Source organism: Lissotriton helveticus, chromosome 11, assembly GCF_964261635.1.
Source record: "Lissotriton helveticus chromosome 11, aLisHel1.1, whole genome shotgun sequence".
Taxonomy (NCBI): Eukaryota; Metazoa; Chordata; class Amphibia; order Caudata; family Salamandridae; genus Lissotriton; species Lissotriton helveticus.
This window is the reverse complement of record NC_136072.1, coordinates 1,158,394,697-1,158,408,963: the sequence shown is the minus strand read 5'-3', so window position 1 is coordinate 1,158,408,963 and position 14,267 is coordinate 1,158,394,697. Positions and strand designations below refer to the sequence as shown.

The 14,267-nt window shown below is 44.0% G+C and overlaps 1 protein-coding gene across 2 annotated transcripts in view; it reads left to right on the top strand.

Annotated features, from left to right (window-relative positions):
* Positions 1 to 13,913, top strand: part of ULK1 (unc-51 like autophagy activating kinase 1) — a 235,814-nt gene extending 221,901 nt beyond the window's left edge. For both annotated transcript variants that reach the window (XM_078667977.1, XM_078667978.1), the window contains 2 exons: positions 4,401 to 4,536; positions 6,869 to 13,913. In XM_078667977.1, the coding sequence (XP_078524103.1) occupies positions 4,401 to 4,536; positions 6,869 to 6,924 (192 nt within the window). In that variant the 3' untranslated portion in view covers positions 6,925 to 13,913. The remainder of the gene's footprint in view (positions 1 to 4,400; positions 4,537 to 6,868) is intronic.
* The last annotated feature ends 354 nt before the right edge of the window (positions 13,914 to 14,267 follow it).

The window sequence follows — 14,267 nt, the reverse complement described above, 5'->3', positions numbered from 1 at the left end:
TGGATAACACCACTGCCATGTGGTATTACAACAAACAGGGTGGAGCGGGGTTCTGGGTCCTGTGTGAGGAGGCTCTGCAACGGGCAGAACTGCCAGGGCATTTCCCTAGTAGCCAGCCACCTGGCAGGATCTCTGAACGCTAGGGTGGAAGAACTCATCCAGCGTTGCCTCGCAGATCATGAATGGCAATTACACTCTGATTGAGTCGCAGGGCATCCTCTAGCAATTGGAAGAATCCTAACTGGATCTGTTTGCATCTGCTGAGAATGTGCAGTGTCCATGCTTTTGCGGAAAGTGACCCTCCCTCAAGAGATTCTTTCTACCTCAAGTGGGGCTCATGATTTGTGTATGCCTTCCCGCCTCTACTTCTCATGCCCAAAGTTCTGAAGAAGATCAGGAATGACCAGCTCAAGTCATCTTAGTGGCTCTGGATTACCCCAGCAGAGTACTTGCAACCTCTGGCCATGTGCATCTGTCCCCCGATCAGGCTGCGGCTGCAGGAGGACCTTCTATCGCAGCAGCAGGCCAGTCTTACAACCTGGTCTTCACAGCTTACACCTCCATGAGCGGAGAATGAGTGGTGACAGTTGACTGCTTTCGAACATCGTCCCAATGTAGTTGGCGTCATCTTAGCAGCCAGACATTCATTCCCCAAAAACATTATGCCAGACGTTGGGAGACGTTAGTAGCTTGGTGTCCCTGTCAGCAGTTAGAACAACTTCAGGCCATATTTGCTGCTGTTAAAGGTCATTTATCTGCCTTTTTATGTTTATCAGACCAACCATCATTATTTAAATCACTTGTTGCATTTTCTGAAAAGGTTACTTTGCATGTTTCTGCCAAAACCTTTTGTAATGCCACGGTGGAACCTTAATTTGGTTCTCACATACTTAATGTGCATCCTATTTGAGCCAATGTTCTGCTTCCCTCTCCATTTTGTTGGTCTGAAAATAGTCTTTCTCATAGCAATAACATCAGCTCGCCACACGCGGTCAGTTCACAACCATAGACCACCGCTCAAAAAAATGAAAAGGCATCGCCTTATGATATTTTCTCATGTGAAAGACAGGCCCCAAAAATAGTTTACAGGTGATCAAAGACCTGAAGAAAGCAAACAAAGGGATAAAATAGGAGACATTTCATATGATGGCCAGGCATCATCAGATTACCAGTGTCATGAGGGTGGAAAATTTGATGTCTGTCGTCGACCTTCACAATGCCTACTTCCACAGAAACTTTGAAAGTTTCTGGTGCGGAAAGCATCCTGCTGATCTATTGTTTTACCACTGGCTTATCAAAAGAAGCTGGCCACAATTGGTGCTGCAGGAGTTTCAAATTAGTATCTCTTTCCTTGCCTATTCGACTCTTTAAGTAAACTTTCAATCAACTTCCACCCCAACACAAATTCTGAATTGCATAAAAGCCACTATCAGTACGAATATGTGAAAACTGTTTCCTCTGAGGAGAAAGTGTTATAATTACCTCAAAAATGTCTTGCCATCAGAATCCTACAGCGAGGCAAATCTTCTCTCTTCAGGCTCAGTGACATCTTGTATCACTACATTCCAAATTGTCGGGCTAAACATGAGGCCTCTCCCAACAGTGTTTGGAGGATTGATGGAACCAAAGTGAGGAAGGCTGGGAGGACTATCTCTGCCCTTTTCTGGATGCATTGCAGGCTCTTCAGGGTGTGAAATCTGCCCACCTCTTACACGGAATACCGTTCACTCAGAAGGTGCCATCTCAAGCTGTTGGGACAAATGTAACTCTTCTAGAGTAAGGTGCCCATCTGGACGCGCATCTCTCCTAGTGTAAGGTGCCCATCTGGACGCGCATCTCTTCCAGTGTAAGGTGCCCATCTGGACGCGCATCTCTTCCAGTGTAAGGTGCCCATCTGGACGCGTATCTCTCCTAGTGTAAGGTGCCCATCTGGACGCGCATCTCTTTTAGTGTAAGGTGCCCATCTGGACGCGCATCTGTTCTAGTGTAAGGTACCCATCTGAATGCCCATCTCTTCTAGTGTAAGGTGCCCATCTGGACGCGCATCTCTTTTAGTGTAAGGTGCCCATCTGGACGCGCATCTGTTCTAGTGTAAGGTACCCATCTGAATGCCCATCTCTTCTAGTGTAAGGTGCCCATCTGGATGCGCATCTCTCCTAGTGTAAGGTGCCCATCTGGATGCGCATCTCTCCTAGTGTAAGGTGCCCATCTGGACGCGCATCTCTTCCAGTGTAAGGTGCCCATCTGGACGCGTATCTCTTCCAGTGTAAGGTGCCCATCAGGACGCGCATCTCTTTTAGTGTAAGGTGCCCATCTGGACGCGCATCTGTTCTAGTGTAAGGTACCCATCTGAATGCCCATCTCTTCTAGTGTAAGGTGCCCATATGGACGCGCATCTCTTCCAGTGTAAGGTGCCCATCTAGATGCGTATCTGTTCTAGTGTAAGGTGCCCATCTGGACGCGTATCTGTTCTAGAGTAAGGTGCCCATCTGGACGCGCATCTCTCCTAGTGTAAGGTGCCCATCTGGACGTGTATCTCTTCCAGTGTAAGGTGCCCATCAGGACATGCATCTCTTCTAGTGTAAGGTGCCCATCTGGATGTGCATCTGTTCTAGTGTAAGGTGCCCATCTGGATGCCCATCTCTTCCAGTGTAAGGTGCCCATCTGGACATGCATCTCGTCTAGTGTAAGGTGCCCATCAGGACATGCATCTCGTCTAGTGTAAGGTGCCCATCAGGTCATGCATATCTTCTAGTGTAAGGTGCCCATCTGGACGTGCATCTGTTCTAGTGTAAGGTGCCCATCTGGATGCCCATCTCTTCCAGTGTAAGGTGCCCATCAGGACACGCATCTCGTCTAGTGTAAGGTGCCCATCAGGACATGCATCTCTTCTAGTGTAAGGTGCCCATCTGGACACGCATCTCTTCTAGTGTAAGGTGTCCATCTGGATGCGCATGTCTTCCAGTGTAAGGTGCCCATCTGGACGCGTATCTCTTCCAGTGTAAGGTGCCCATCAGGACGCGCATCTCTTTTAGTGTAAGGTGCGCATCTGGACGCGCATCTGTTCTAGTGTAAGGTGCCCATCTGAATGCCCATCTCTTCTAGTGTAAGGGGCCCATCAGGACACACATCTCTTCTAGTGTAAGGTGCCCATCAGGACACGCATGCTGGTGCTCAGGGCCAGCTGCAGAGCTCTCTCAAGGATAATGAACAGGATCCTGACCAACGCGAACGATACTACAGCCAGTTACCATCTCAGCAAACCAGACGGAACCAGGCTGCACGCTCTCAAGGAAAGCCCAGACACTTTGGCAAAGGCTGATTTCCAGAGGGTTGACGATAATTGGACTCAACTCCTAGAAGTCCAGCACACCCATGGGAGGCACTAGTCGGATTCTGCAGGAAGATCTCAAGTGGGTTATGGACGACCTAGTGCTAGAAAATATCTTTGAAGAATGGCAGTATCCTGAAATCTTTTGCAAAAGCAGAAACTGTAACATAGTTAAGCTACGCCTCCAGATAACTACATCCAGACTCTGTCCTCCAGATAACTAGTGCCAGATTCTCTCCCACAGATAACTAGAGCCAGGCTCTCTCCACCAAGTAACTAGAGCCAGACTCTCCCCTCCAGATAACTATAGCCAGACTCTCTCCTCCATCGATAGCTAGAGGCAGGCTCTCTCCTCCCAATAACTAGAGCCAGTCTCTGTCCTACATCGATAACTAGTGCCAGACTCTCTCCTCCGATAACTAGAGCCAGCTTCAGTTCCAGCAGCCTCTGTTTTTTATAACTGATTGAGGTGCACAGAAATGTCCCTTCATCTGCCCTGGCAGAAGAGTTGGCGATTCTCAGGACTCGATCTGACGGGCATCCCTCGTTTACCTGAGACAGTCCTCAAGTTCCCTCCTGTATCAAAACATGTTGAACCAAAGCGTTCCTTCAGCAGGTTGTCCAAGGAAGTGATGTTAGTGTTAAAGGCAGTCTGCCTGGTGAGGTGAGCCCACAAAGCCCCTTACAGGAGGCATCTTGTGGTCCAGATCATTTTGTTTTTGTCAGTCTGCGGAGAATGCCATCTGTCAATTTGTCAAGTTAAGTTAAGTTTGTCAAGTTAAGTACACAGCTTAGATATGAACTAAACAGGCAGGTAGATGATCTATATATTTTTAGAAATTCGAGCTTTCTTACAACTGTAAATTACAAAATTGGCTGTGGTCGCCGAGGAGAAGAGTTTGGAATGCCCCAGAGGTCCTCCCCAGATGAATAATGCAACAGAACACAGTAGGTACAGCTGACGTCCAGGGAAGTCATGTTTGTTTTACAGTGGACAAAGAAAGTGCCTGCTAGATCAGCTGTGCTGGGAATGTGTCTTTCCTGTGTTAATGTGCAGTGCCCTCAACAGGTACAATCCGCAGCTCTGGACGAGATGTTCCACCACCGGGAGGACTCTGCCCAGCGCTACCACAAGGCGCTCCTGCTGATGGATGGCCTCCTACACTTCATGACTGAGCAAGGGGACATTGACAACATCCGTAAATGTAAGCAGACGCCCACTTCCTGTCTAAAAATGGTGACCACTTCCTGTTTGGTGGTAGCGGGTGACATACTGAGGCCCTGATTTAGATTTGTTTGGTTTGCTTCTGTTTTTTACTATCCTGCTACAGCCACCACTGCATCTGCATTCATGTTTATGAATATAAAGTAGCATTCTATGTCATGCATATTTTTTTGGTTGCATTCTTTAACATGCATATTTATTTTTGATTATCTTTACCAAAAGTTTTGACACTTGTTTGAGCATGCATAGGTTCCCAAACGTGCATTGAATAGTGTGAGTTAACAAAACCTCAGAGCACTCCTTCTACTACTGCTACTACTGCTTGTGTTCCTTCACTCACTCCACTCCTTTTGTCAATCCTTATTCTGCTCTTTACCAACACCCTCTATCTCTCAGACACTGGTTACCCGGCTCGTCTGTGCCTTTCCTTTGTACAAAACAGAATTGCTGTAAACTTAACTTGAAATCCAGGCAAAAACAAACAAGCGACCAAACTATTGTTTGTCAGTCAACATGGTAACGACGTACAAGTCAAGAGAATCGTAAAAATAACAAAAACAAACTTTTAAATAGGAAGACATTTGTTTGCATAGCCTGAATTGCCTTCAATTTAAAAAGGCACCACACAAAAGACAAAATATCAAAAAAGACACAGTAGCCCACAACAACACGCGTAAATCAGTGCATCAGTCTTTGAACTGTCGTCTATTTGCGCACACTGTTTGCAAAGTTTCAGAATTTGTTGAGGTAAAAGTTACATTTTAGCATGTCGAAGAATTTAAAGTTACTTGGCTTGCAAAATAAGAAAGTGGGAGTAGAGTTAAACAACGGCGGGCATCCATGGAAGCAGGGGGATGTATTTAACAGCATACCTTATGCATAAACACAGGGTTTAAATGAAGCGTGACTACATTAAAACTAAAATTTAAAGCTTGGAATTAGAGAGAACAAACAGTTGGACAAATCTTTTTTTTTTATTTGTATTAAATAAATAAAACAGTACCATTTGTTACAAATATCATAAGGAAAAAATGTAATGTGTTGGAAAGAGAAATATAACGAGTAAAAACAACCTTATGCAGAGAATTAAAAAAGAACAACTAGGTACCCATTAATTATTAGTTATTTGTATAATTTTGAAATATAATAAAGAAAGAAGACGGAAAGAAGGGAAAAGAAATTGGAGGAATAAGGAGGGAAAAGGAAACCGAGAGAAGGAAAGAAGAACGATAATTAGTTATTAGTGTAAGGATGAGTGTGTAGATACAAAAGGTAGTAAAAGGTTACCAAAGTAGGTCAGATTTGATTTTTTGAGCTATTGAAGAAGTTGAAACAGTAGAAATTCTATGTTCATCACAGATAAAGTTCCACCAGGTTAGCATACATATTTTTGAGTTGTCTTTCCAACAAGTAAGAATAACTTTAAATGCAAGGGCAATGAAGAGATCAAGTAATTTCAACTTCAACGTAGTATCATGAAGATCAGCAGACATGGATCCAAGAAATACATTTTGAACAGATAATGGAATACAAAAAATCTTAGAACATTTAAACCATACGGATTTCCAAAATTTAAAAAACAGTAGGACAGTGGTTCAATAAATGGAGTAAAGTGCAGTTAGAAGATAGACCTGACCAGCAAAGAGGAGAGTAAGAATTTTATGTATATGTTTTATGTATAAATACAAGTGTTCGAGGTGCTCGGTTATAAAGGAAAAACAGCGATTGTGTGATATTAGCAGCTTTAGAGGTGGTGAAAACTTTGTGCCATAGTTTGTCCCATCCTTTAATTGAAAGAGTTACCGAGCGATCTAATTTCCTAGCTAACTCAATCAATGTTTTTGGTCTTTCAGAGTTAGGAGGAGAGAGGAGTTTATATATAAGGGACGCTTTCAAGTTAGAGTCAGGAGAAATATTATACAAAGAAGTCAGGGGGGAAATGGAATGACATTGGGTCGGAAATTTATATTTGATCAAAATACTTGGAGTACATGTAATAGTTGGGAATATTGGGATAGGCAAGAGGAAGGTAAATCATAACATTCTTGTAGAATTTTAAACGGTATAACAATATTATGAGAAACAAGTTGATGTACATAAATATTAAGTTGGACAGATCTGAAAGGGAAATTGTATTTCAGTTAACTTCTATGAAGATGTGAAAAATGGAAGTCTTGTTCGAAGCACCATATAACAGGATGCAACTGGTAACTTAGATTGTTATGAAGCTGTAAGTAATGGCTAGTGGTCATGTTAAGACTGACAAGAGGCAGCTGTTCACTGTGGTCTTAAAAGGTGTCTTCTCTTCACAGGTAAAATGACTATTGAAAGAAGACTCTCAGCTCTCCAGTCAGGCATTTCTGCATGAGGCGGATGTGGGCTGCTCGGAACATGAAGTGCGTGAAGGGACACGAGCCAGCCCCATCAGGAGGCAGGCCTCTTCATGGTGGAAGTGGCTCTCGAGATACGACGTGCACGCTGGCTAACGCAGCCCCTAGCCCACTGCAAGTCTCAAGACGTTTCACTCATTCGCTGAATTGCTGTTTTTTCTTTCATCGTCCTGGGGTGGTCGGGCCAACTATATCCAATGACGTGAAGCTTTGTGCACTACATTAGTGTTGCTTCTACAGAATGTGGCTTCCAGATCTCATCTTTCCCCTCCCAGGGAGAGGGTATTGGAGCACGCCCGAGAGCCTACTCCTTGAGCGACAATAGCGCAATTACTTCAACTACTTGAGAACTGAAATTATTTATTTGATTATTTACTGTTGCTGAAAGCAAGGAGACATCTCGCCCCAACGCTACAAGGCCTGAGTGATCACTGCTGCTTGAGGCTGACGGGCCCGCCCCAAGGATGAAGGCTCAGAAAGGTTATGGGAGCTTCATTTTTTCCAGCTGAAGGTACATTTCCAAAACTAAACCTCTTCCACGGTTAAACTGCCAAATGATAAATAGGTAATCACTGGTCACCAAGGTAGCAGTCTAGTCACCCTCCATTTTGTCTGGTTGTGTGGTAGTTGCCCCATCGTCCCTGCCCTTTCCAAATGCACTGTGAGTATCTTTGCAGCAGACTTTCCTTACTTCTAGTTGAAATTCCCAAACACAACCTTGATGTTTTTGGGGCAAAGGGGCACATATGGGAAGGTCATGAACAGGAAATGCAAATGTTCAGTCCATTCCAGGAGGTTCATTGACGGAATAATGCCGTACGAGACACTTGAAGCGCTTTCAGCATTTGAGGGGTGTGGTCCGTGGGCAGCAGTGACCATTGCTTTTGAATGTGGCATTTCAGAGGCAATAATTTTCAACTTTATCCTTGTCTCCGACTGCTTTGTGTGATACACTAAGTTATCTAACGTTGCCTTGGAGCACTTTCTTTTGGAATGAAGTTAAACTTTTGTGGTCCTGTTGCATCTGGGTGAGCTAAGAAATACAACAACCAGTCATCTTTTGTAGAGCATATTGGGAAAATGAGACGATCCCTCTCGGACAACCTTCCAGCCGGAGTGTGGCCTCCTAAGATGGTTCATTCTGAGATCCAGGAGCGGCCACAGAAGGGCCACTGTGCCCGGCAACATCTGTTGGGTGCCTGACCACTGATGCAGGAAGGAAACCAAAGCCGCATCGACTTGTCAACCAAAGGGCCCACCGTCTTCGTTTCTCATTGCACCCAGCCCCTAAAACTGTGCGGATTTTAGGGAAAAAGATGATCGGAAAAGATTGCCTTCAGACATTGTTCGAAGTTGAAGTTTCTTTTGTTCTTGAGATTACTTTAAACACACACACACACACACACATACTGCACACACAAACACTGTTCGTGAATTACAGGAGCACTTTACTCATGGTGGAGACTTGAAAAGTTGGCGAGCGTCTTGGGAATGTTATTGTTAAAGATGCTGTTCTTTTACGCCCTCTCCCCCAGTTTGCTGGTTATTTTTATTGCACTACTAGTGTACAGATCTGTGTGTATGTTGTATATTTCCCTGTACTGTACCCCTTACCCAGGAGTCTTGAAGTTTCGGGCTGGGGTGGATCCGCCCCTTTTTCAGCTCAAGACCAGCTTTGCCATCTGCAGTCTGAGAAGGTTGACTTTTCCTTCAATGTTCTTTTTAGGACAGAGAGTGTCACGCTCGGTTTCTCCAAAGCTAGAGCATGAACAGTTGAAGAATATATGCAGTTCAGACCGCAAATTCATTTTTAATCTTCTTTTTTTAAAAGTGTTTTCTTTTAAATGTTTGTTCCGTGCAGCTGTGATCCCCTCAGTTTTCTTCCAGGAGACCACGTAGCTAGTATATGGCCACGGGCAGAATGGTGTTAATGTTTGAGTCTTGGTTGTATGTAAACGGCAATGCCAACTATACCGTGCGGATGCGTGACACATCTGACTTCCATTCTTTCTTGTATTTTGTTCCTTTGATGACTTGATCAGAGTTGTGTCAATGCTTAGAGGTGGCAAAAAGCAATCTTGCTCCAGCAAAGACTGCTCTGCCCTCGGTGTTTGCAATAAGAGCCAGGACTTTGGACCTATCGTTACTTGTGACGATCTCAGCTTTGTCGTGTTCTTTCGTCTGTGCCATCATCCGTCATCACTTCTAGATTTCACGAGGTCGAAATCTATAAACCGGCTTCGGAACTCATTGTTTCTACAGATGCCCATCGATTGCCATTGACTATAGGGAACTAATGCATTGGTGGCCATTGTGGTGTGCGTGCCTTTGGGGCTGCTACCACTTCCTCGCCATTGCTGTAGGTGTAAATCACCTCCAGACCCACAGACTCAGTAGTCGTCACTACAGGTTGTGTGCTTATGTTGATCAGATTCATGTCAGACTTTTGGGAGGGGGGTAGTTGGAGGGATCCTTCGAAGGCAGCCACGTGATGAGTGGATTGGTTATGTTGCTTTCTGCATTATCCTGTCCCATCTCCCATCCTCTTTGGAGGAATCCTCTGCCTCCCAATTTTTTCCAGAAGGTCAGAGTCAGGATTAGAGGTTTGGTTGCTTAAAAGCAGAGCTCAGGCCACCTTCATTCAAAGAGAGGGGCACACAGAGCTTTAAATTGCATGCCTCGTACGCAGCTATGCACTTACGTACTCCAGTCCCATCTGCCTTCATAAAGACAATTTTGTAGTTTCATGTTTGGGACATCAGAACACAAAGTACACTCTACACATAGACCAGCAAGTAGACCTGACAGTGACCACAGTGGCCATTTCCCCAGTCCTAGGAACCTCCCTGTGTGGAAGAGGGCTACTCCTGGCATATAGCTGGTCTATGTGTCTTGAGACCCCCCCCCCCCCCCCAAGAGTGGTGGGAAATATTGATTTGTTTTGTAAATTATTGCTTGAGGAAAACATGTAATGAGGTGTGTGTGTATATAAGCACACACATATATACAGATATACATCTTGCCAGAAAACACTGAATTCAATAGGATTTTGAACAAGACAATTACAAAAAAAATCATTTGCTTGTTACTAAGTGAGACACAACCATTATTCTCCTTTCAGACTCCCAAAAGTGAGAACTCACTCTTTATTCCCCTGAACCCGCTGTTAAACCAATCAGCCGCTGTTCTGGCCATTTGCTCTTTTAGTCCAAGCTCATTTAGGGTAGGTCACACAACATTTTCAAATTAAGTAATGGTCTTCTGTTAGGAAAATGCCTAGAATGGACATGTACATTTCACTTCTTATGTTCTTAGAGCAGAATGAAAACTGGTCGACTCTTGGTTACATGCTGCCGGAGGGCGACTTCTCGGATAATCTGACCCCTATCAAAGCTTCAGTGGCGATCCAACAAGGATTCCACAGGCTGAGCCTTTCAGTAGTTGTGGTGGCTTTCACCCTCCACAAATACTGTAACGTGGCACCAACGGATCCCAGTTGTTGTGGTGCTGTGAGTGCGATGGTGCTCACGTGTACAGCAGTAGCTGATGAGTTTTGGAGCTTGGAGACTTTTATCTGGTTTCGCTACTAGGTTACTTGTAAAAGCTGTTCTTTCTACCTGGCTCGCCTCGTTCAAATGCTTTCCTAAAGACACATTGCTGATGTTTTCTGGTGCAAATTACTGTAAAGCTCGGTGAAACCATTGGTGGTTCATCTCCGTTTTTCAGAGCATCACTTGATGTTGAGCTGAGGCGAAAGATAATCAGATGGGTAGTTTCCGGGTGACAGAAATGAAGCTCTATGAATGGATGAAAACCTAGTACATCCAAGCTCCAAAGCACTCCCTGGCTGAAAGAGGTAGTGCCTAGAGAAGCACAGGTGGTGAGCCTTGGTTAAGATGTCCAGACGGAACAAGCTTCATAACATGGTCCTTGCGCTGCAGAACATCTGCCTCCTTTTGAGCTGCAGTGGGTTGGGAGATTGAAAGAACTTAGCTGTCACTCATTTATCTTAAAGATGAGAGCATCAAGTCCAGAGGTTCTTCAATTACTGGAGTGGTACAATGTTGTTTGCTTCATTGTGTCACATGGCACTTTTCCATCACTTCATCCCAGCCTCTTTTGAGTCCACAAAGCACATAGAAACCATTTGCTGCTTGTAGGGGTTATTCATACCTGTATACCCTCTGGTGGTGCCCTAAGCAGGCACATGTTATTGCCTTCATTTGAAGAGTGTTTCATAAAATGGTACCACTGCCTCCTTGGTTATTGGGACAATTCATGCAGTATTCGGGGTGGCGTCCTGCAATATCTGTCCCACATCAGCTTCCGTTGAAAGGAACAGATTACTCCCTAGACCTGATTATGCTTACTTTTGTAACCTGTCCGTCTCGATTATCGGCTCTTGCGCAGATTCCCGGGAGTGAACGGCTGGAAACCCCAATCCTGAGAATCTTTGAAAGATACCAATGTTAGTGAAATGGGGTTACATGTAAATAACTTTCCCGTAAGTTACCAGTCTTTATTTGTGTTTGCCTAAGTTGAAAGCAGGCAGTACTTTCTGCATGGCGGCACCTGGCACCTGGAGGAGCTCTTAGATGACTTATCGTGCATGGTTCTCTGACACGGATGGGCTTTAGAGTTATAGACCTGCAAAGCCACCATAGCCTCACGTGACACCTACGGAAAAGGCCCGTGAAAAAGTGTCCCCATGGTGGACGGAGTGCCTGCATCTTAGCCACAGGGCATTTATTACACAGGTGTTAAGATCCAGCCACTCAGGGCTCCAACTCTTCCCCTTTTTTTTAATAATTATAAAGGTCAAAAGAGCATTACTGACAGGTTTATATTACCAGCAAATAAAGTGATTTAAAGCAATCCACATCCTTTATATAACAGAGTTTATTATGCACCACGTGCTAGTAGTGTGGCCTTAAGATAATAAATAAATAGCAGGTTCCCAAACTTCCCAGATCCTCCCAGTGATGGACTGGTAGTTTTGCTAGAGGATAGGAAGTGCACTATTCTCTTATAGTAAAGTGAGCTAGTAACAGGGCCGATGGACTGTAGGCGACAGAGTGACTCCTGGCATGGCAGGCCTCTTCTTTCCGAGATTGATGAAATTAGCACCACTAAGTTCCATAATAATAATTAAACATTATTTAAACACCTACACACAGTTTGGTTAGGGCATGTGAAAGGGCATGGCCATTGGCATTCACGACAGATTGTTTACAGGAATAAGTAATTTATTTTTCAAGTTGCAGTTTTAAAAAACAAGGCTATTTTATAAAACGCCACACATAATGTCTAATACGCCCACGTCACGTTTGTACATTCAACTCCCCTAGTCCCCTGCACATTTACATGTTCACTGACATGCACAGAAATAGTTTACAGTTGGGGTAGCAGCAGCAATATGCTTTTTCTGAAATACCCCCATATCTTTCTTACAGATATTACTTGGCGTAAAGACTAAGTGGTTAACATTTCAAAAAGTGCATTTCGTGAGAATCTCCCGTTCACCCCCAAAAAAGTATTTGCAAGATGTAGGGATAGTGATGTGGTAGTATAGAAGAGACTTCTACATGGCTTGTCAGAGATTCTTTCTCCTCTGGGGTGTATTGAGGGTGGGTCAGCACTATATGAACTGGGGTCCCTGACTGTGGAACAGTCTTCCTTGAAGACTGCTGTAACCCAAAGGTGATTGCCAGATTTGGAAACCCACTAGAGTCCTCTGTTATTCTAGAGGTTGCAGTAGTTGTCCTGTACGGTCAGTCAGAGTCATGGAGTGGTCTTAGGGCTGCACGGTTGCTGCATCTTCAAGCCATAGCAAGTAGACCAAATGTTGTGGGGTTCGTACAGTCTACTTTGCCACCTGACTATACCCATTTACTCAAAGAATTCACAAATAGAGGTCAACGAAATAGGCCCAACCTGCCTTCGAAGGCAGAACAACAGGAGCATCTTCTTTACGCTTTTTCCGATTTCTGATAGCTGCAGTTTCCTGGGCCCCAATGTATCTCTTCCTTCCTGTCATGGGATGTCTTGGCCAGTGTCATTGGCTAACCCCTAACCAATCACATTGACTGAAACTCCCCATGTACACCAACCTGGATAATAGGCGCGATGGTAAGCATTCTGCTTCACAGTGCCGCAGTAGAATCGTGGGGGGGGGGGATATAGACAGTTTCCACTTTGCAGCCCACCTCCATTGGCCAAAGTACTGGATATGCTCATGAGTGCTTTTGACAAGTGCTATCTGTCTGTACCATAGAATATCTCTTACTCTCTTACCTTCCCCTCTGCTGCACCTTAAAACCCGTGAATGTACCATGGTTACTTTAATTAAAGTCCTGTAGTCGAATGTACCTACAAATGTCTAACTCAAAAAACAGAGTTTACTGATCTTCAAAGGATTTACTTTCTTCGCAGTATTTGAAGCCTGTCCTCAGTCCTCACTCTGACGCAGACAAATCAAGGACAAGATGTCTTTTTTGCCTTTTCTGGTGCATTTTATTTTCCACTGAACTGCTAACAGGCGTGTACATAAAATGTTTGTGCAAATGTTGTATTTATTGCTTTGTAGCCAGAGGAATGCAAAACTAAAAAAAATAATTAATTTAAAAAAATGAACCAAACCTACCAAAAAGATTTAAAAAAATGTTTTCTGTTGTCGGCTGCAGTGAGGTGTAGCACATCTGTTACCGTTACAGCCTTTGTACGTAGCGTCTATGAAGCAATTTCAAGCTGTACCCCCTATGCACCGAAGCAGTTTGTGGTGTGTGTGGGGTGAGAGTTATGAGAGTATGTGTGCTGCCTCACTTTTATAGGGTAATGCGGGATAATTGTGTATGATTTCCTTTTTTTTTCTTTGTATCTTTTTTGTGCGTGATGTAATTTATATATATATATTTTTGTTTTTAAGCTGTTAAACGGATAAGAACGAAAATAAAGGATTTGAAATGTTGACGTTCATTTTTTACGTTTATGGTGCTTACAGTGTTTATACCTTCTTGTAGCGTTCTCTTTGGTTTTCTTTAACTTTTCATTTCAAATGATGATGATGTCTTCAAGGTGCTCAATCTAATCAACCTTAAAAATTCATAAAAATAAAGAGGTAAGCAGATTTTCACAATAGGCGCATAGACATTAACTGTCTAGGACAGGGGTCTCCAACCTTTTCTATAATGAGAGCTACTTCTGATCAGTGATAGTCGTCATTAGCTTCTGACGGCCAAGTAACTAGCACACTGTTACCAGACACCCCATCGCCCAGCTTCAATGACTTTAAACCTAATGTCCATGGGGCTCAATACTGTGG